The sequence below is a fragment of the Mustela lutreola genome, chromosome 3, assembly GCF_030435805.1.
Source record: "Mustela lutreola isolate mMusLut2 chromosome 3, mMusLut2.pri, whole genome shotgun sequence".
NCBI classification, from domain to species: Eukaryota; Metazoa; Chordata; class Mammalia; order Carnivora; family Mustelidae; genus Mustela; species Mustela lutreola.
In genome coordinates, this window is record NC_081292.1 from 3,305,538 (window position 1) to 3,328,302 (window position 22,765).

Genomic DNA, 22,765 nt, shown 5'->3' on the forward strand with positions numbered 1-22,765 from the left:
AGTGAGGGTCGCCCTGACGGAAGCGTGTCTCCGCCGCCGCTCGCCTTTTCCTGACGCCCGCCCCGCGCCCCTCTTGTTCCATCCCAGGTTCTCCCCATCCTCGCTGTCATCTTGCTGTTGTTGCTGTTGCTCAGTTGGGTTTAAAACGTTGATTTAGGTGATTTTTTAGAATGGGGTAGAATGTAACTAAATACATAACCAGAATCACAGACGCTTACTGCCTTTGGGAATTCTAAGCTGCTTACCCCAGGAGCTCCTGCAAACGGGGACTGGATCTTAAAGTGACGCGTCTTCGGTAACGGGGCTTGGTCACGTAGCCGGAGGCCAGAGCTGGGGCCGCGTCTCAGCGGTCCCCGTAGTCGCCGGGCCAAGCATGCTTGTGGGAGAGCGGGTCCCACGGGACGTGTCTAGGCCACATTTGCTCGTTCCGTCGTCAGTTGATGGCAGCTGGGTCGTTTTTACCTTTGGGTGTTTCTGAATAAAGCTACTGTGAACACCGACGTGTACATGTTTGTGAGGACACACGTTTCCAGTTCTATTGGGTGTGCATACCTAGGGGGGGACTTGCTGGGTCATCCCGTGGCTCCGTGTCTGACCTGCGGAATCAGCAGACTGTTCTCCCGAGCAGCCACACCGTCATGTGGACGGCAGCGTGTGGAAGTCCCCACAGCTCCCCATCCCCTTGGATGCCTTCTGCTGTCCATGCTCTCATCATGACCGTCCTGCTGGGTGTGAGCGGTCTCATGCCGGGGTCAGTATTCATCCCTGACGGCTGATGATGACGTGCTTATTGGCCACGCATGTAAATTCTTTGCCAATTTTTAAATCGGGTTTTGTTTTCTTTTTATTGTTCTGTTGTAAAAGTTTGTTATATATCCTGGATACTAGTCTCTTATCAGATACACACTTTGCAAAAATGTTCTCCCTTTCTGCTGGGCGGTCATCTCCCTTTCTTGATGATGTCCTTTGCAGCACAGAAGTTTTTAATTTTAATGAAGTCCGTTTATCGATTGTTTCTCTGATCACGCATGGTTTTACTATTGCGTCATGGAAAACAGAGCCGAAGCCAATGTCAGAAAGTTTTATTGTTTCCTTGTAGGAAGTTCCTAGGATTGGTTTGTTCCTTTAGGTCTTTGATCCATTTTGAGTTGATTTTCATCGTGCGCAGATGGGTTCAAGTTCCTCGGTGGAAGGCAGAGACCCCGCTGTCCCAGCACTGCTCACTGTGCACACACTCCTCCCACTGACTGGTCCCGGCATCCTTGTGGCAAACGCAGAAGGTTTGATTTTTAATTCTGTTCCATTGATTTATATCCGTTCTCACGTAAGGACCGTACTGACTTGCTTCGGCAGCTTCGTGGTAAGCTGCGAAGTTGGGAAGTGTGAGTCCTCAAACGCTGCTCTTCTTTTTCAAGATTGTGTTGCCTATTCCGGGTCCCTTGAGCTTCTCTGTGAGTTTTGGGGTCCACGTGTCAGTTCCTCCAAAGAAGCAAGCTGGGATTTTGATCAGGATTGGGAAGAATTTGTAGGTCACTTGGGGAGTTTTGATGTCTCAATACTGTCAGTACTGTCTTCCATCCCAGGAACCTGAGGCGTCTTCCCTGCACGATTTCTTTCAGCGATCTCTTACTGCTTTCAGTGTACAAGTCTCACTCATTTTTGTTAAATGTATCCCATTATCGCGTTCTTTTTCATGCTGTTGTAAATGAAAAGGCCGAGCTTCTCGAGGGCAGGACCGTGTAGCACTGACGTGGGTATTCCTCGTGGGAGTCACAGTGGGTCCCAGACCCAGAGTTGTTAGGTGACTCCGTTCGCAGCGGTTTCTCTCTCTCTCTCCGTTTGGTTAACGAGAACCCCAGATTCAGGTTGTGCTACCCGGACACTTCCGTGAGAGGGAGAAATCAGACCCTGGGTAGGGCACAGAGGGGTGATACTGGGAGCTTATTCAGGATGGATTCATCTTAATTTCGTTAAAACCATCCGTTTGGGTGTCGTCTGTCAGATGCTCTAAGTCAGGTGTGCGGAGCAGCCGGGCTGTCCGTTTCACAACGCACTTCTCGCGGGAGCGCTGTGCTCGAAGCCTCATTCGGGTGACTCTTGGGCAGAGGCTCATGAGTCATGTTTAGGGAGCTTGGCTACTCAGCCCTTGTGTCTGTTACGTAACCGGGGCTGTGGAGATGGAGCAGCACTGGGGAGAATGAGGTGCAGTCCCTCACGCTGGTGTTGCTGCGCTTATGACCGGAGGCACCGGTATGGTCTAGCCTGTGCGGCACGCCCCGCTCCGGGGAGCTCAGCGAGCACTGCCTCTGTCGTCTGTTGAAACAGAGCCACGAGCACTGGCGGAGCTTCAGTGAAGGCATGTCTTACAGAGCAAGACTGAGGCTCGTCCTCTGGAAGCCGTTTCTGAGAGTTGGTGTGGGCCCCGCATGGTGAGGGTGTCGGTAGGGTCCTGTTTGCTTGAGAGTTACCAGGCACGGCAGCCCTGCCGGGAGCCCAGGGCTGTACAGAATTCGGCTTCCGGTCCAGGGGCATGGCGAGCGGGCAGCCCCAGGGAGGGAGCGAGCGTGGCTGTGCAGAGGCCGAGGCCCATGGGGTCGGGAGGTGGCCGGCCGCACCCGGTCTCCCTCAGGCTTTTTCCTAAGGGCGGTCCCTGGTACTGGGCGTCCAGGGCAGTAAAGGGCCGGTCTTCTGGCAGCCTGTGGAAGGCTGGGCAGATGGTGATGGGATGGCGCAGAGGAGGCGGCTCTGCGGTTCGGCATCAGTGGGCCGTCGTCCTAGCTGTGCCGCTGAGTAGCTGTGGGACTCGCACGGTCACTGAGGGAAATTTCTCCAGTCAGCTGGATCGCTCATGCCCTGACTTCCCAGGATTGTGGTGAAGTTTAGTGAGAGGACAGCTTTGCGGCGGGCAGCAGGGTACCCGGCTCGGCACCTGTGCTCCCGAGCAGCTCTCGGGGAGGCGGACCTGATGGGGCTTGGCCACTGATCCTGGATGAGGGCGGCCAGGGTCGGCTGTGTGCAGGTGCCTTCAGAGCATCTCAGTCGAGTGTCACAGGTGAGCAGGATTGTACAGCTGTGGTGCTCACCAAGGAGGTGTGTCCCCGAGCTGAGCATTTTCGTAATATGTTTGATCCCTGAGGACCTGCAGTACCGATCCCTGAAAGTGAAGACATGAAGTGACCGGTATTATCTTTTCTGTTGCTGAAACTCCTTTTTTTAAATTTATTTGACAGACAGAGATCACAAATAGGCACAGAGGCAGGCAGAGGGAGAGGGGGAAGCAGGCTCCCTGCTAAGCAGAGAGCCCGGTGTGGGGCTCAATCCCGGGACCCTGAGACCATGACCTGAGCCGAAGGCAGAGCCTTAACCCACTGAGCCACCCAGGCGCCCCCCCCCCCTTTTTCCTTTTTAAAGATTTTATTTGTTTTAGAGAGAGGGAGAGAGAAAGACAGTGTGTGCCCACTTGAGGGGCTAGGGGCATAGGGTGAGGAAGAAGCAGACTCCCAGTGAGGAGCCCAGTGTGGGGCTTGATCCCAGAACTCTGGGATCATGACCTGAGCCAAAGGTAGACAGTTAACCTACTGAGCCACCCAGGCGCCCCTTAATTATTTTTTTAAATTAAAAAATATCTGTTAGGGGCTCCTGGGTAGCTCAGTGGGTTAAGCCTCTGCCTTTGGCTCAGGTCATGATCCCAGGGTCCTGGAATCGAGTCCCTCATCGGGCTCTCTGCTCAACGGGGAGCCTGCTTCCCCCTCTCTCTGCCTGCCTCTCTGCCTACCTGTGATCTCTCTCTCTCTCTCTGCCAAATAAATAAATATAATCTTAAAAAAATATATATATATCTGTTAGTAGGAAAAAATATCAAATAATGCATAAGTTCAGAAGATAACTAGTGTATCTTCTGTTTTGGCAGTATCATGGACTAGCAGCTCTCAATAACCCTCTTTGCTTGTGTTCCTTAAAAATGCTGATTAAGGGGCACCTAGGTGGCTCAGTTGGTTGAGCATCTGCTTTTGGCTCAGGTCATGGTCCTGGCATCCTGGGATCAAGCCCACATCAGGGGCCGTGCTCAGCGTGAAGCCTGCTTCTCCCTCTCCCTGTGCTCCTCCCCACTGCTCACTCTCACTCCTGCTCTCTCTCTCACGTAAGTAAGTAAAATCTTTTAAAAAAATGCTGATTAAGAATTAAAACTTTTTCCCTTAGTTTTTCAAAATGTGTAACAGCAAAGTAAGAGGAAATCCTCAGGGGCCAAACCAACTAGAAAGCACAAATCCTGGAAGGGAAGTGAGCCTTGGAAGCCAGCATATGCCATCTAGCTCTGGGAACACAGTTTCAGTGGCCCACCTGGTGGAGCAGGAGGCTAACCTTCGGCCTGCCCCCACTGTGAATTGGATGGCAGACCCGTATGTACAGCCAGGACCTCCCCCAAGCCATGTTTAATGAAAGGGGAAACTAGGAAAAAATCCCATACCTCAAAGCAAGAAAATAAGGAATCTCAGAATCTTACTGGAAGGAAAAGGCAACCCGAACTGAGGATTTAATTTAAAGTGTCCTGGCCTGAGAGTGAGCACAAACTCCTGGCACAAATATATAAATCCTCCTGGAATGAGAAATTGTGTTTTGAATGAATCAATAAATAGTCAATACAAAAAGGTCCTCAGATGGTTTTGAATCAGGATGTTGGATTATCACATACCAACACTGCCTTTCTCCCAAGGTCTCATTCAAATACCCCCTTTTTTTTTTTTAAAGATTTTATTTATTTATTTGACAGACAGAGATCACAAGTAGGCAGAGAGGCAGGCAGAGAGAGAGGGGGAAGCAGGCTCCCCGCTGAGCAGAGAGCCCGATATAGGGCTCGGTCGCGGGACCCTGAGATCATAACCTGAGCAGAGGCTTAACCCCCTGAGCCACCCAGGTGCCCCATCAAATACCTTCCTTAATACCCATCACCCAGCTGCCCTGTTGCCCCCACCCCCTACCCCTCTGAAACCTCAGATTGTTTCCTGGAGTCCAGAGCCTCTCACGGTTCATCTCCCCCTCTGATTTCCCCCTTCAGTATGTCTGGTCTTACTGAGTTGACTTTCAACTGCAGGCTCCATGAGTTGTCATTGGAGAGAATAGATTTTATGGAGAATATACTTAAAAAACTTGGGGGCTCTTTTTGCTAAGAAAGATGTAGTCAAGGTTTGTGTAGCCTTCACAATACACCCAAGCTTGCTTACTTACTAAACCCGAAGATGGTAAAAGTAGGCAGCACTTTGTGAGGCCAGAGGCGTTGGTCTCTGTGGTCATCCAAGAAGGAACCTGAGGGGGCCAGGAGGTCCGGCTTCGACTGTGCTGACGCTTGCAGTTGGTGTGCTGACCAGGGTGCCGATTGTTGGTCAAGTTTGGTCTCTCGTGAGTGATCGTCAGGGTGTCAAGCACATGCTGTGTGCACCAGCTCTAGGAGCCCCAGGTACCCGACTGAGCCTGCGGGCACAGCTGCCCCTCCGTCATCCATCCCGCCGCCCATCTTCTCGGGCGCTGGGAACTCAGTGAGTGACTCCTTGTTGGCTTGTCTCTCTCCATGACCTTGTCAGCCATCGAGGGACCAGGTCTTATGTAACTTCTTGTTTTGTTTTTAATCCTTTCCTTCTGAATGATTAAAACCCAAAATGGATCCAGCTACGTTAGTAGGTGCTTTTTAGAGAAAGGTCCTTGGTACAAACCTGGTAGCCCTGCTTTGGGATGTAGGGAAGAGAGTTATATTCTTTCCTTTCCAAACTGTTCGGACACATGTATATGGAAATTTATGTAATTTTGAATATATATTTTCTCACTATATAATTATGGTAGAAATACGTGTGGATAAAAACAGAATGTGTTTTGCACACTTGGGAATGCACAGTCTTCCGCAGTTCTCTGCCCTGCTATTTCGCGGTTGTTGCCGGTTGCCATCACCAGGCCATCCACGGTGACTGCCACGGCCGTGCTCTTCAGGTCACTGCCAGTGCCCATGTTTGAGAAGCCTAAACGCCAGGGAGGCATTTTCGGGAGCATCTCTGGCTGGCTAGTTTTGGATTAATACTGGTGACATCAAAGCCACTAATTAAGAGTGGTATTTCCTATTTCTTGAATACTCATTGGGGGCTTTAAGCTATGCTAACTGGACGTATTATTTCGTTTAGTCTTTTCAACAATCATGATTAGATTTAAATAATTTAAATAATTTTATATTAATTTTTATTATCCCCGTAAATAATTTGGAACATGCCAAAGCTAGTAATGCAGGTCTGGGACTGGCACTTGGGTCTTTCGATGCTGTGTCTGTACTGTTCTTCCAGAAAGCCAGGAGACTCTCTAGTCTGAATTTCCTGATAATATTACTGCTTTGTTTCTAAAGGAAAAAAGTACATTTGAACTTAACTTTCCAGTTGGAAAAGGAATAGTGAGTTAACATTTGAGTTCCTCAGAGTCTAGCTTATGAGTAAAGCTACCTGTCTTGCGTAGTCTGTGAGTTACTTTCCGCAGGAGCTTCATGTAGACGTCTGTGCCCTTGTGGGCTCCGCCTTCATAGCTGTACAGCCTGTTGAAACATTAGAACAAAGATGTGTTGATTAATACTCCCTAGGAGGGCAGCGGATCGGAAATGAGTTTGGGGATTTGATTTCATTTCAAGATTTTGTGAAGATCTTGGCCTAAAATTTTGCCTGGGACTCTTTTGTATTCCCAAATTCCTGTGCTGTGGATGTCTATGCTGACCCAGTGGGGGTTTGTCCTGAGGCTCATAGGGCCCATGGCCAACGAGGAGCTTTTCAGTTAAATGTTCTCCTGGGGCCCTGAAGCAGTGGTGCCCAAGATTCTTCCTTTAAGGATCTCGCCTGGGGCTTGGAGCATTAGCAGTTCTACTTATAATGTAGTTTTTATCATTTGGTTTCTCCTTATGTTCAAATGACAGAAGAAGAATGGAAGAATGTATGACTGATCAGAGTATCCCAGTCTTTCATCTTCAGTAGTTCCACGAAAGTATCAGTGGGAACTCTGATGGGTTGGAGGCCAAGGCTTGTGATCTTTATTTTAGATGGTGACCTTGTTGAGGGTACTGACTATGATCACTAATATTTTTACCTTCCCCAGTATCTTTTCCTATATTTAAAATCAAAGTGTACAAAGTTCTGGGAGTTCCCAAGTATGTGAGAAAAGCATCAAGTACTCCTGCCTTTCCCGTGTGGACCTCCTCAGCCCTCTGCTCATGACGGTGTCTCATGGCACTGGAATCTCTCTGCAGCCAGCACTATGCAAGATTTACTATGTACAGATCCTAGACCTAATAATAAACGTTCTATAAGAAAACATAGGAAAATGTGTTCGGGACTTTGGAGTAAACAGAAGTCCCTTAGGCAAGGGCACAGAAAACATTAACCTAAAAGAAAAATAAATTGAGCTACTTTACAGTTGATAAATTGAGCTCCTTCACAATTTCTGCCTATCCAAAGACTTCTTTTGGAAAATAAATGGACAACAGACTGGGAAAATATGACGTTAAGAATATTTCAAGGACTCCTATGACTCAGTAATAAGACAAATGACCTAATTTAAGAAATGACCAGAAGATTTGAACAAATGCTTTATAATGGAAGATACAGAATCATATGAAAAAATGTCTAATGTCATTAGTTATTGGGTAAATGCAAATTAAAGACCCCAGAATGGCTAAAATGGAGAAGACTGATAACATCAAATGTTGATGAGCATGTGGAGCAAGAGGAATTCTCGAACATTACTGGTGTGAGTGTGAAGTGAAGCTTCCACTTTAGAAGATAGAGGGCACATGCCCCAGCACAATTAAGGCCATGTGTGACACATCCACAATGAATATCATAGTCATTGGAAAGCTGACAGCTTTTCCACTAAGATCGGGAGCAAGACAAAGATGTCCACTGTTACCACTTTCATTCAGTGTAGCATTAGAAGTGCTAGCCACAGCAGTCACACAGGAAAAGAAATAAAGCGCATCCACATTCGTAAGGAAGAAGTAAAGCTGTCACTGTTTGCAGATGACATGATACTACAGAGAGAAGACCGTTAAGCTGCCCGCAAAGACTAGTAGAACCAATAGCCAAATTCAGTGAGGTTGTGGGATGTAAATTCAAAATATAACAATCTCTTGTGTATCTGTACATTAACAGTGAAATAACAGAAAGGAAGATGAAGTAAACAATCCCATTTACAGTTGCATCAGAAGAATAAAATACCTGGGAATAAACTTAACCGAGAAGTGAAAGACCTGCACTCTGGAAACTGTAAGACACTGGTGAACGAAACTGAAGACGCCACAAATGTACAGAGAGAAATTCCATGCTCACAGGTTGGAAGAGTTAATATTGCCAAAATGTCTGTACTGCCGGAGTGATGAACAGATTCAAAGCTGTTCCTGTCAAAATATCAATAGTATTTTTCTGAAAAGTAGAACAAAAAAAAATCCTAAAATTTGTTTGGAACCACAAAAGAATAGCCGAAGCTATCCCAAGAAAAAAAGAACAAAGCTGGAGGTATCACAACCCTGAATTCAGACTATCCTATGAAGCTATAGGAATCAGAACAGTATGGTACTGGCACGAAAACTGACACATAGATCAATGGGACGGGATAGGGATCCCAGAAAGAAACCCATTGTACGGTCAACAATTACATGATCAATTAATCTGTGACAAAGGAGGCCACAATATACAATGGAGGAAAGACAGTATCTTCCATAAATGGTGTGGGGAAAGTGGACAGCTAGCTACATGCAGAAGAATGAAACGGACCACATTCTCATACACCATACACATGAATAAATTAAAAGTGGATTAAAGACCCAGATGTGAGACAGGGAGCCGTGAAACTCCTAGATGAGAACATGGGTAGTTATCTCCCGGACATCAGCCTTAGCAACGCTTTTCTGGATCTGTCTTCCCAGGCAAGGGAAGCAAAAACACATAAACCGTTGTGACTACCCCGAAATAAAAGGTTTTGCACAGCAAAGGAAACCATGAAGAAAACACAAAGGCCACCCAGTGAATGGGAGGAGTTATTTGTTAATGACATATCTAACAAAGGGGTAATATGCAAAACATATAAAGAATTCATATAACCTAAAACCCCCAAACCCCAAACAATATGATTAAAAAAGGGGCAGAGGACCTAGATAGACATTTTTCCAGAGGTGTCCAGATGGCCGGCAGATGTGTGGACAGGTGCTCAGCGTCACCAGTCATCAGGGAGATACAAACCTCCAACAGGAGGAGATGCTCCACCCACATCACCCAAGGAGCTGCCCCTCACATCTGTCAGAATGGCTGTTATCAAGAAGAAGAGATAAGTGTTGGCAGGGACGTGGAGAGAAAGGAACCTCATACACGGCTGGCAGGAATGCAGACTGGTACAGCCACTGTGGGAAATAGCAGGGAGGGTCCTCCAAAAACAAAATCTGGAGCGAACATACGACACAGGAATTCTACTTCTGGATATTTAAATGAAGAAAGTGAAAATGTTAATTTGGAAAGATATGTGCAGCTGTGTTTACAGCAGCATTATTTACGAAGCCACCTTATGGAAGAGGCCCTAGTGTCTGTCCATAGACACACACACACTGGACTATTACTCAGCCACAAAAAAGATGAGATCTCGCCGTTTGCAATGACGTGGGTAGACCGAGAGGGTGTGATGCTCAGTGAGGTAAGCCAGAGACAAGCGCCGTGTGATCTCGCTCATCGTGGAGTCTCGGAAGCAAAGCAAATGAGCAAACAGTAACGAGAGAGACAGCCTCATAAATTTGGAGAATAAGGTAGTGGTTGCGGCTGCGGGGTGCGCGAGACCCGTGAAGGGGACAGGGAGGTGCAGAATTCCAGTCACAGAGTGAGTGCGCCACGGGTGACTGGGACCGCGTAGGCGATGTCGTCCGCGATGCTGTGTCGCTGTGAGGTGCCGGAGGGCGACAGCACTTAACACGGTGAGCACTTGAGAATGTCCAGAATTGTCAGACCACGACCTTGTACACAGACTGGTGTGATGTGTCAACTACACTTCAATTAAAAAACCAATAATACCAAAGATGATGCTCCCACTTGAGGAAATGTCTGGTGGTCCTGCGGCCGGGCGGGGACAGGGATTGAATATGAACAGGGACGACGCAGGGAGAGAGCCGGCATGGAGCACTCCAGAAAGCCCGTGGGGATTTAGGGAGGGGAGAGGCAGCTCACAGCGGCGAGCACGAAGAGCGGCGTCGGGGAGCGGTGGAGAGCCGGGTGCGGCGGAGGGGAGATGTGGGAGCCGCCTGCTTGTCTTCTGCCTGGAATGCCCTTGCCTGCCTGACTCTGTCGTCCCCGTCTCAAGGAGCGTCCGCCCGTGTCGGTTTCACCACGAGGAGGCCCCCATGGACAGGTGGTGACAGAACGGGAAACACGCACCCGCATTGTCCCATTCGGCTGGCTCACGGGGCAGCGGGCCTGGAGTTGCAAGGGCAGATGGGCGGGCCAGGGAAGGTTCTGGGCTGCTGGGTGTAGTGCTGAAGGGTTTGCCCGTTGTGACGGGCTCTGAGCTGTGCTCTGGGGACACCAGCCTGCTGGCTGCCGGCACGTGGATTACAGAAGGCCTAGAAAGTGGGTATGAAAGCCATTTAGAGTCACCTTTCGGGGGAGAGGGCCCACTGGAGGCCGTGGAGAAGGGGCGTTGAACGTGGGCTGGCGGGACTTCTAGGCTGCGGGTCTGTGCCCACAGAGGTCTCTGGGCAGCTGACCCTGCCCAGGCCAGCAGCTGGGAGGAAGCCCAGTGGAGGCTGGGGCGGCCCCCCTCACCAGGGAGCTATCGCGCGGTGGGGGTGCGTGTGGTAAGGGGGTCAGCCCCACCCCTGACCCCAGCTCTGGGCTGCTCTCTGACTCGGTGCTGTGTGGTTTTGTGTACATGTTGCTTCCTCTCTGAGCTTCCTTGTCTGTGAGCCAGGCTGACGTTAGTTGGTGGCCCTGTTGTGATGACAGAGTAGGGCCATCACATCAGTGGCCCTGAAGACACAGAAGCGTTATCACTACGTCACGGGTCATGGAGGGAACTCAGTCAGGTCAGGGACGAGGGAAAACCATGAGCATGAAGGCTCAAGTCCAAGTTAGGTGCTGTGATTGTTGATGGGTCACATGGCTCCGTCCTGTCTCTGTTTCAAGCACTTTTGTCCTCGATGGAAGTCCCTGTCCGAACCCTAGCATCTAGGTGAGCTGTCGTCGTTCTCTTTTATGAAGGAGTTTAAGACAGATGTCACGTGGTATGTAGCAAGTGCCTTTGTTCCCGAGAAGACAGGCCTTACTAGCGTGGAACGGGCGACTTTGGGAGTTGCGTGTTGTGCGGCTCCCATGCTTTTCCTGGGAGTGTCGCATGGCGCACGGTCCAGGCCTCACCTCTCCTCAGTGTTTCATCCTGTCTCTGTTGGATGAAAAAAGTTTTTTTTTTTTTTTTTTAAATGTGTGTCCTTTCTCAAAAGCTTTTATCTTCCTGTCCGTGCTTCAGCTTTCTGAGGAAGAGAAAATCCAGCGGTACAGTATCCTGTCTGAGCTCTACGAGCTGATCGGCTTTCATCGGAAGTCTGCGTTCTTCAAGCGCGTGGCCGCTATGCAGTGCGTGGCCCCTAGCATCTCGGAGCCGGGCTGGAGGGCCTGCTACAAGCTCCTCCTGGAGACGCTTCCCGGCTACAGCCTGTCGCTGGACCCCAAAGACTTCAGCAAAGGTAATGACGGTCTCCTGGCTGGGACGGAGATGTTGCTCGTGCGCCGTTCGAGCCCTTCCTCTCCCAGCAGACGCTGTGGTCGGCACTGCGGTTCAAGGGTGACGGAGCCCATCCTGCCCCTGGGTACTTAGAGTACAGTCACACCAAAAAGGAGCGGCGCTTTGCTTGGGGGCTGGCATCCTTCGCCGGTCCCTCTGCAGTCCCTGCTGCTGGCAGTTGGAGTTAAGCGCAGGAGTAGGACAAGCCGTACACACCTGTGGGATTTACATTCAGAAGGCTCAGCGTTGTTGGTGGAAGAGACGCTGTGCCGTGGAGGTGGGCGTGAGCTCCCTTCCGCCGCCTTCCAGAGGTTTCTGGGAGGAGACGGTGTTCGGGAAGAGGGCAGAGTTTTTGGAGCAATCACAGGGTCGCTCTGTGGAGAGAGGGTAATGGGTATTTTAAAAGTTTCCGGTTGCATGGGAAGTGGAGTCCCCATTTACTGGGCCTCGGGGAGACTGGAGGCAAGGCCCCACTTGCTCTCCAGGTCCTTCTTTCGGTGTCCTGGGAATGTAACTCTGAGCTGGCTCCGGAGCCAACGCCGGCGCACCCGAGAGTCCGGAGTCCAGGCTGGCTTCTCCGCCGCGCTTCCCCGCCCCTCCTTGTGTGGCTGCCAGCCGTCCTTGGGGTCTCGGCTGGGTGTCACTTCTTTAGAGCCGTCCCCCGTGGCCCCTCAGCCTATATGGACCCCTTTATTCTTCCCCTCTCTCCTTCCTCCCTTCCGTCCTTTCTTTTTTAGAGATAGTATTTATTTGGGGGGGGAGGGGCAGAGGGAGAGCAAGAGAGAGAATCCCAAGCAGGCCCCATGCCCTGCATGGAACCCAGTGTGGGGCTCCATCCCACAACCCTGAGATCATGACCCGAGCCAAAACCAAGACTCTGAGCCACCCAAGCATCCCTTATTTTTCCTCCTTCATTGAATCCTGCTGTTCTTAGGGCACCCCCATACTCTGCAAGTTCATCTAGAAATCACCTGGGGTTGGGCAGCTAGTGGCTCAGTGGGTTGAGCATCCGGCTCTTGACTTTGGCTCAGGTCGTGATCTCGGGTGGTGAGATCGAGCCCCATGTTGGGCTCTGTGCTGGGTGTGGAGCCTGCTTAAAACAAATCAGTTGGGGTGATGATGTAACACCTGCCTCCCACGCCAGCCTGTGTGCCTGTGAGAGCAGAGCCCCTGACTCTCCCCGTGGCCCCAGGGGGCACATGGCAGGCGTCCTAGGGGACACGTGTCATGTAGGACTGAACCCTAATGAGCAGCTATAGCCACATGTGTGGGTTGCCACTTGTTGAATGGAATTTCTTGGTTTTGATTTTTAAAACATGAAAAAAATGTTTCTTCTGGAAAGTAGAACAAGCACATCTTCAAGTGATTTGGTACTTTTCACTTAGCCTTCTGTTTTGCCTTTGTTTTGTGAAAGACGTGAGATCAAATAAAATACAAATGATAAATGTTGACTGGCCATATTTTTTTAAAAGATTTTATTTATTTATTTGACAGAGAGAGATCACAAGTAGGCAGAGAGGCAGGCACAGAGAGAGGAAGGGAAGCAGGCTCCCCTCTGAGCAGAGAGCCCGATGTGGGGCTCGATCCCAGGACCCTGGGATCATAACCTGAGCCAAAGGCTTAACCAACTGAGCCCCCCGGTGCCCCAGATTCTGTGGTCTTAAAGAGGTACCTTAAGCTGGCTGTGCACCTGACCCTCCACTTTACATTTCAACCATGTTAATTTCTTTTGGAGGGAGCAGCTGCAAAGGTCCACTGGTAACCTTTTTATAATTTAGCTATCTGCTTTTATGAGCTTTCCTTATACGGTCAATTAAAAAAGCATATTTTTCTAGTCCCTGTTTGTTGCTAATGAATTCCCATCACATACCAGTATTTTATTGAAAAAGAAATTGTATATCTATAACTCAAATACACACCGTTGGAAACAATCTTTTGTTATAACCTTGCTCTAATGATCTCAAAGTGGTTATTTTTTTTTTTTAAAGATTTTATTTATTTATTTGACAGACAGAGATCACAAGTAGGCACAGAGGCAGGCAGAGAAAGGTAGAAGCAGGCTCCCTGCTGAGCAGAGAGCTGGACGCGGGGCTCGATCCCAGGACCCTGAGATCATGACCTGAGCCGAAGGCAGAGGCTTTAACCCACTGAGCCACCCAGGCACCCCTCAAAGTGGTTATTTTTAAATTGTCTTTGCTGTAAAGAAAAAGTATTCCATAGCACATGTCTTTACAGTATGAAAGAACATATCGCTTACGAGTTCTGTCTGGGGAAAGTTAAACACAGGAAGTGTTTTTTTCTTGCCCTTTGGGTTTGGTTGTTGAAGCATTTGTCTTTAAATCAGGAGATTTACACACACCATTAACGTGTTTCCGAGGGAGGCCTACTGGGTCTGGCGCCAGCGCGCCCTCGCAGAGCCCTTGGAGGACACTTTGTGGCTTCCCTCACAGGCACGCACCGAGGCTGGGCCGCCGTCCAGATGCGTCTGCTTCATGAGTTGGTCTACGCGTCCCGAAGAATGGGGAATCCCGCTCTTTCTGTCAGACACTTGTCCTTCCTGTTGCAGACCATGCTGGACTTCCTGTCGGATCAAGGTGAGTGAGCTCGGTGAACGGGGGCAGCCCTCGTGCTGGCCGCTCAGACCCGGCCTTGGGGTCCGTGGGAGGTGCTCTCCGGTCCTCTGCTGGTGAGGAGATTCTGGGCTCCGCCGTGTCCTCTGCTCCCCGTGCTGCCTTTGCTGTCCTCTGGGGCCTGTGGCCACTGTCCGCCGTGCTTTCTCTCCTCTCCTCCCCGGGCCCCCTCCCTGTGTTGCTGCTTCTCTCTGTCTGTCGGCCTCTGCATGGGCTCACCTTCCCCTTGCCTACGTGGTGTACAGTAGAAACATCCCCACACGACATTTATACAGAGAGCTGCACGATTCGTAAGCGTGTTGACCAGCGAGTTTTCACCCAGTGCTGCCTCCTGTAAGTGGCAGCCAGATGGGAAGTACACCCAGAGCCATGAGGACCCCGGTGCGCCCCCAGTTACGCTCCCCGCGGGAGCAGCTGCTTACTGACACCACCAGGGTTGCAGCTGGCCTGTGTCTGCGCTGGGGGCATGGTGTGGTACTCTGCCTGTGTGCCGGGCCACTGTCCCCTGCGGTCCCCTGCCTGTCACCTGCTCTTACTGTAATGGGGCGGCGTCTGCTGTTTAGGTTCAGTCGTGATCTGTTTGTTTCCAGGCCAGATTTCCCGCTGGGCCCCAGGAATGTTTATTTCGTGCCTGCAGGACGTCTCCCCCTGCGTGTCCCGCGGGTACTAGAAAGTGAGCTCGTGCGCAGCGGACTTGCCGCTCCCCCTTCCCGCCTCCCTTTCTGCCTGCGCTGCTGGGCCAGCCGATGCATGCTGCCCGTTGGGTTCCGGGGGCCGTGCTCTCTGCCCTGGAGATGCACACGTGGGGAATTTATTAGGATGTGCTCCTGGGGTCAGTCCGACCACAGGGATAAAGAGGAGGCCAGATTGGGCAGAGGAACGTTGGGCCTCAGTGAGGTGTTGGCCGAGGCCCCACCGGCCCCGCAGAATCGGCGGGTGCTGTCTCCAAGCCAGGCTCGGGGACTGGTCACGCAGTGCCTGGGGAGGCAGTTTCTGGAGAGGCCACAGTTGCCCCAGGGGGACCCTGAAGCCAACCTGCTGTGTGGTGAGGCCGAGGCCTGCTACTGCCGCCCCCACTGCTGCGTGTGCGGGGCGCCCAGGGAGGGGCCTGGTCGTGGGTGAGGCTCTCAGCTGAGGACAGGCTGCGTGGAGGGCGGCACTCCCGTCACTGGGGGCTCCATCCTTCCGGGCCTGGGAGGCTGCCGCTGTTTGCTCCAGAGCCTCCATCCTTCTAGCTGTCCCAGCGGGGACCCTCCCCAGCTCAGCCACTGCGCCCCTCCTGCCCTCCCCTGGCATCGGCCAGGGGTCCTCTCAGCTTCGAAATCAGTGTGTCCTGCTCTCCCTCTGCCTGGGGCTCGTCCCCGACTCTTCCGTGCGGCAGTCTCCAGGCTGCAGGATGGACGGTCTCCAGGCTGCAGGGTGGAAGCGCGGCCTGCGTCTCCTCGCATGGGGGTGCGGCTTAGACACGTGAGTTCCAGTAACGCAAAAACTCAGTCCAAACAAGGGACCGAAGTTGGCGTGTGATCGCCTTTACACAACCAGGGAGACGGTCGGTCTGACTCCTGGGCTTTCCCGGACGGGACGGGGCTGGCATACATCGTGGTTAGGCAGAGTCTGTGGGGGGACCCTGGCTCCTGATGAAGTCCGAGGGTGCGTCCAGGATTGGGTGAGATTCCTCCGCACTCCGTATCCTTGACCTTCCTCCGGGTGGGCTCATGGACTTCGCGTCACATGTACCATGAGGGCCCGCCACGTGCTTTCTCTTCTCTCGGGAGGCCTGTCCCAGTGCCGCCTGCTGGGACTGGGGGACGTCTGTTTTCCCCAGGAGACTTCCATAGCCGTCTCTGAGTGAGCGGCTCCAGTAGCTCCTTGCTGCCAATGACCTTGCGGCCCAGGTGGCCCCGGCGCGTCTGTGCTTGGACCGAGGCCCCTGTGGACGGCGGGACCACCACTCCTCTGTGCCGACTTGGTTTCTCTCTGCTGCTGCTTTTGGATCGCGTCCGTCTTTGTGCCGCTTGCAGAGTTCGGCTGCGGAGCGGCAGGACCAGCGTGGCAGCGGCTAGATGGACGGTTCGCGCCTTGAGTTCTCCGAAGCACAAGGTCAGACGGAGGTGGAGTTCTCAGACCAGGCCAGCTCTGTGTCCCGTGGTGACCCGGGCATGGGCCTGTCTGTTGTTTGATGAACTGAATTTTTGCTTTAGGATGGGTGACAGCTCTCTTTACCCCCGCTGAGGGCGTTTGACCCTCCCCACGACCCAGCAGCTGTGACGACGCAGTGTGCGGGGCACAGTGTCCAGCCCGAGTGTTCTCTGCCTGCCGGGCCGTCGAGCGCTGAGTGCCTCCTGACCCACGGCACGAGGCCTTCTCCCCTTTTGTCACAGGTCTGCTCTCTGTCTCGGCACCACTTTCCCCATGTGGCTCCCGTTTAACCGTGTGCGGGCTCGTGTGACTGTGAGTCTTGAAGACAGGCCCATAGCCTGCCTTGAGCTACTCACACCTTCACCTGCCTGATCTTGGACTCCTTCTCATAAATACACACCCCCGTCCTGCGGCAGGGCGTACTCGCTCCTTCCCCACTGTTCCTGGTCACCGCGTGAGTCCTCTGGGCCGGGATCCCCTCCTGGCAGCTTGGATAGGTCCCAGCGTGAGCTGCTTCCGCTCTGTTCTCTTCTTCGCGCGCTGCTCCTGACCGCAGCGGGGGATGCCTGTGTCTCCAGCTGGTCAGCCTGGTCTTCCCTCCGGAAGCTCTGGAGGGAAGGAGCTTGCTGGTTGCTGGAGGTCATGTTCCACTGGTGATCTAAAGACACGGAGTTTAAAAGGAGGGGAGCTTGGGGCATCAGACTGCTGAACGAAAAGCCGTCTCCTTAAAGATCTGTGTGTAACGGTGTTGAGTTATTCGGAGTCTTGGGGAAAAGGTCAAATGTCGGGAGGGCTCAGGAGCCTTCCCTCTGATGGCCATGACCTCAGACCCCTGATGGCGTTCTTCCTGGGCCTCCATTTTCTTATTTGTAGAACTAGGAGAACACCATTGTGAGGTAGTTTGTTTTCATTTTAATGATAGATATTTTACTGTACATTTTTAAATTTTATTTATTTTTGTATTTATTTAGGTTCAGGGCTTGAGCTCAGGACCCTGAGACCTGAGCTGAGATCAAGAGTTGGTCATTTAACCGACCGAGCCATCCAGGCGCTTCTAGTGATAGGTATTTTAATTTATTGGATGACCTTTCCCCCAGAGAGCTCATGATATCATTTATAGAGTGGGTGATCAACGATTCTAAATACTGCTGCGCGGAAGTGAAGAAGCAGGGGCTAGAGGAGCAGCCAAGAAGGGAATCACTGATCCCGGGCTCGAGGAGAGGGCTTCCTGGCCTTCTTGTGTGTCAGCCTGTCTGGGTATTTGCAGGTGGAGGTGCTGCGAGCTGGGGGCTTCTTGCCCTGCCCTCCACCATGTGTGCAGATAGGAGTGAACACATATCAGGACCGTTGTTAACACGGAAGGCATTAATTCCCTGGGGCCTCCTGTCATTTTTTTTTTTTTTTTTTTTTTTAATGGAAGGACTAACTTGAGAATCTGTGGACGGTTTTGGGGAGTGTGACTATGTGACTGTGTGATTATGATCGTTGATACGGGGTCCCTTCCCGGACCCCGAATCCCCACCCCCCCCATCGATACAGGGTCCCTGGCCATGCAGGGGCACCTTCTGTGGCAGCGTGGCTGTGGACCAGTGAGCTCCGTGGGTTGCAGCTGCAAACCTGCGACCCGGTCCTGTGTGCTGCTCATGAGTCCACTGAGAAGGCGTGGGAGCCCCGAGTCTGTGAGGGCTCCGGCTGGCGCCCTCCACACCGTCCAGCCCGTCTCTCCCTGCTCTCTGACCTGCGGTGCCCTGGCCAGGCCGCTCTCCGGAGGCTGCAGCATTTCTGCTCTGCTGCCCTGCCTGCCCTCCTGCTTCTGTCACCTGGTCCGGGAATTTGTCCCTCGCTGTGATTCCCGCTTCGTGGAGCCTACTGTGCAGGTACCTGCTGGGGCTGTGCTCCTCGGCCTGGACGCTCCTCATGCTCAGGACGTGTCACCCGCACCTGGACCAGCACCTGATACCCGCGCGGCCCCGGAATGCGCTGAGGGAGCGGGGCTTCTGTGTTTCCTCCAGTTGTCTGCTTTAGAAACCCTGCAGGGGTACTGGGGGGCTCAGTCACTCAAGTGGCCGCCTTTGGCTCAGGTCATGATCTCAGGGTCCTGGGATCGAGTCCCGTCTTAGGCCCTTGCTCAGCGGGGAGCCTGCTTCTCCCAATTCCCCTGCTTATGCATGCATGCACTCTGTGTCAAATAAATAAATAAAATCTTTAAAAAAATAAAATAAGAATCCCTCTGGCTCTTGATCTTCTGCAGCACAGTTTGGGAAACTGCTGCCCAGGTCTGGGTCCAGCCCCGGCTCCTGATTTGATCCTTAGCTGTTCAAGCCTGCGCGGTAGTCGCTGACGCCTGCTCCTGTGGCAAGGAAAAGGTTGCTGCTTTCCCATGAGAGTACTCAAAGAGGGACAAGCGGACAAATTAGCTGGGGATGGAGTCTTATGGATTCTGCTGGAAAGTCCCGGAAGAAAGGACTAAGATTAGCCAGAGAGTCGTGGAGCTACGGTGAGGTGCGGAAAATCAGCCGCATTCCGTCCCTCCTGTCGATGCCCCAGTGAACAGACTGCGGGTGAGGACGGGGCGCCGCCGAAGCCGGGGACGACCGGCGAAGGAGCCTCCTCCATCAGACCAGTTTCACTGTGTTGTAGCGGAGGGTGCAGTGGTCTCGCTCTAGGGTCAGATGCTCTTAGTGAAACGGAAACTTCACGCTGTTGCTCGGGCTGTGCCTGCTGGGGTTGCAGGGTGATGCGTGTGTTTTACTGTGTTCAGCATTTGCCGGAGGGCTCTGGGTGGAGCCTGTCAGAGCTCCAGTGTCTCCTCTCGTGGCAGGACTCCATGGAGAGGAGGACCTGCTATGTATGACCGTGTGTGTCAGGTGCAGGGAGGTGCTTGACAGATGTCCGGAGACATCTGTGTTTCTTCCTTCCCAGGGGCCCGGACTCCAGTTGCTCCGGCAGGGGTTGCTGGTTCTGTCCCTCGAGGATCTTAAGAGGACCCCAGAGCAATGGCATGTCTTGTCGAGGACACAGCGCAGTGAGCCCAGAGGGCCAGCAGCCGTTCCTCCTCTTGTCCTGTTGGTGATGAACAGCAGCGCTGCTCCTCTAGTCTGGCGGGAGCACGGAGGGCTGCGGGTGGCAGGGGGGAAGGGTGGTGAGGGCAGGGTGGATGGATGTAGATGTGGCGACTGCCTTCCTCAGCCCTCCTCCTCCTCCTGCTTCCGCAGCTAACATTTGCGCGTTCCTCACGTCTCAGTGGGCACCATGTGTACGCTCACCTGTGAAGCTTTTCTCAGTCCTTCAAGGCCAGCGGTTTGTTCCTTTGCAGTGTTCCCTCCGGTGTGGGGGACTTGCCTGTGGCAGCCCTTCTGGCCTGCCGTGTGCCCGTTGCTTATGTCATGAACAGACTCCCTGGCAGGGCTGCAGGGTCTCTAACTGGCTATTTCTCACCCCCGACACCTCGTGGCACAGATTGGCGTACATGTGTCGTTGAACGCATCAATAATGCATGTTTTCTTCTTCTTCTTAAAGATTTATGTTTTAGAGAGAGAGTGTGCGCATGTGTGTGTGTGCGCACATAGGAGGGCGGGGCAGGGGGAGAGGGAGAGAGAACCCTCAAGCAGCATCCCTGCTGAGCGCAGCGCTGGGCACAGGGCTTGATCCCTGGACCCAGAGATCATGACCTGAGCTGAAATCAAGAGACAGCTGCCCAGCCGCCAGGGCCACCCAGGTGCTGCTGTTTTCCTTTTTAAAAAAACAGCTTCATTGAGACTTAATTCATGGAGCACATGACTTACCCCCTCAGAATGTACACTTCAAGGTTTAGTGTGTTCCCGGTTATGGGCACCCGGAAGCAGGTTTCGCACCTCAAAGAGAGCCTGGTGCCCTGCCGGCTCGTGGCCCTCGGTGCGCGTTGTTGTGTAGAACGCATGAACGATGAGTTCTTGAGTTTCGTTCGCTGGTTTCTCAGCTGCTCCGCTGTTCCTGGTGTTGGCCGTGCCGTGGTGAACACCTTCAGCTCTTGGGCTGTTTGAGCAGGAGGAAGGTTTTATCCGGGGAGGCTCGCTGGAGCCGTTGTCGTGAGCGTCCATGTTGCTGCCGGAGCCTGTTGCCAGATGGCCTCTGCAGCACCGCTGATTCACCGCGGGCCGCAGTGCCAGGGCTTCGGTGTGTACGGAAGGCCCCACTCGGGGTTTAATTTGTGTTGTCCTGGTAGCTCGCAGGGCTGAGTACTTTCCCGTGTGTTTGTACACTAACTGCAGGCCTCTCACTCGACCCTCGGTGCAGCTGGTTGTCATCTGTTGAGTTGAGGAGGTGTTAGGGTCCCGGCCGCTGGCCTGGCGACGTCTCCGCTGCGCTGAGATGCTCAGCAGCTTGCCTGAGTCTCCCAGTTGGTGAGGGAAAGTGGAGAACCCAGCTTTATTTAGGCCTTGTCGGCGGACTTAGGCCCAACTGGCTATCAAATCTGTCTGGTGCCGTCATCCACCGGGCTGGTGTCCCGCAGGCTCAGGGGGTCAGTGCGCCTCCCACAGGGGCTTTTCAGGACTGGAGCGGAAGGCAGCAGGGGAATGTTATAAATGTTTGAGGGCGATCTCCTCAGTGGACCCTGGCATTGGAAACAGAGATACAGTCTGTGTCCTCCGGGGCAGGCCCCGTATCCCCAGGACCGGCCCCTTATCCTTCCTGCATCAAGCTAGCGGCTCTCGAGTGTGCAAGCTGGGAGGTGCGGGCAGTTTGCGGTCTGAGGCCCTGCGTGTCGTTCGCGTGTTGTTCGCGGGAACAAGAGCCACACGCCCGGGTGAGCCAGTCCCGCACAGCGAAGCACGTCCCTGGGAGGCTGCCGTCCTGTCGCGTAGCCGTGCTTCTCCCACGGCCTCCGTGCCTCGGGCCTGGAGACGGGGTGTGACCTTTCCTGCCGTTCCTCCTTCGGGAACCCCCAGCCCTCACGTGGGCGTGTCGTCGGACTCCTCGCCACTTGCTGTCCCTCTCGCTGGGGTCGTCCTCGTCATGCGTTTGTGGTGTCAGCTCTTAGCCTGCTCTGTCTCACAGCTAATGCTGCCTCTGCTCTTGGTGCCTTGCGTGTCCGCGGGGAGGGTTGTTCAGCATCTTCTCTTCTCTGGGTGGGGCTTCGCAGGATCCGGATGCGTGGCTCTCTACGTCTCCTTGCACGGCGCTCCAGACACCGCTGTCCCCTCCTGCACGCCCTGTCCACCCGGCCAGCTGCTGAGCCCAGAAACCCCAAGGCAGGCTTGACTGGTTTTCTTCCCTGCCAGGCCTGCATCTAAGTCCTGGCAATGAGTCCCAGGGTCTTACCTCCTCCACAGATCCTAGAGGTGGCCACTTGTCCCCACCGTGTGCCCTCACAGCACAGTGGAAACCATTGTGAAGCCTCAGCTCGGGACCCCCGTCCAGCCCTCATGGGTCTCCTGGGCCTGCAGCCCTCTACCTCCTGTCCCATCTTGTTGCTTTTCTGCTTCAGACTGTCCACAGGCTCCCGTCGCCCCTCCGTAGTTCCCCGACCTGTCACCCTCTGGCCTCTTGTGCACGGGCTTAGCTTGAGCCGCGCTTCCTCTTGCTCCCGTCTCTCTCGGAAGCATGGCCGCTCTCTGTGTTCCTCAGGCCTGAGTTCAGACACCCCGTCTCGGTCTGCCTCGTGGCACCGTGTGTCTCCTTGCCGTTTTGCAGCTAGTCAGCCTCCTTGCTAGAACACGAACTCCTGCGGGCGGACTCCGTCTGTCCTGCACGGACTCCTGACTACACCCAGGACCGTGTGTGGTGGGTCCCCACTCAGACTTGTTTGGTCACTGTCCGACGGGGAAGGTCATCCAGCCTCCCTCCCTCTTTTCCACTTGTGAAATGGGCACACGAGCCCGCCATGAGGGTCAGAGGCCCTTAGTGCCGACCGTCCCTCCCTGTGTCTCGTAGCCGGAAGCTCGTGAGTCCCTGCTCTTCCGTGCAGCGCTCCCCGATACTGGCTTTGGGAATTTGGTCCAAATGACACTTAGCCCTCGGGGACATACTCACGTGTTGAAGGAAAATCTTCGTGAGCAGCAGCTAGCCTGGAAAGTGCAGGGCCAGTTCCAGGGCCCCGCCTGGACTTAAGACCCAGGGGGTGCCTTTCGCCAGGACCCGGGGAGGCCGGCGCAGCAGGTGTGCTCTGTGGGCTGAGAACTGGCCTCTGATAAGTAGAATAGAAATTCTTAGAGGGATATTTTTAGTTTATGTGTCTTCACTCA

The 22,765-nt window shown here is 53.2% G+C and overlaps 1 protein-coding gene across 2 annotated transcripts in view; it reads left to right on the top strand.

The window, feature by feature from the left end:
- The window catches only part of TRAPPC9 (trafficking protein particle complex subunit 9), a 483,860-nt gene that overhangs the window by 54,149 nt on the left and 406,946 nt on the right, over positions 1-22,765 (top strand). For both annotated transcript variants that reach the window (XM_059165548.1, XM_059165549.1), the window contains 2 exons: positions 11,518-11,734; positions 14,223-14,366. In XM_059165548.1, coding sequence (XP_059021531.1) covers positions 11,518-11,734; positions 14,223-14,366 — 361 coding nt within the window. The remainder of the gene's footprint in view (positions 1-11,517; positions 11,735-14,222; positions 14,367-22,765) is intronic.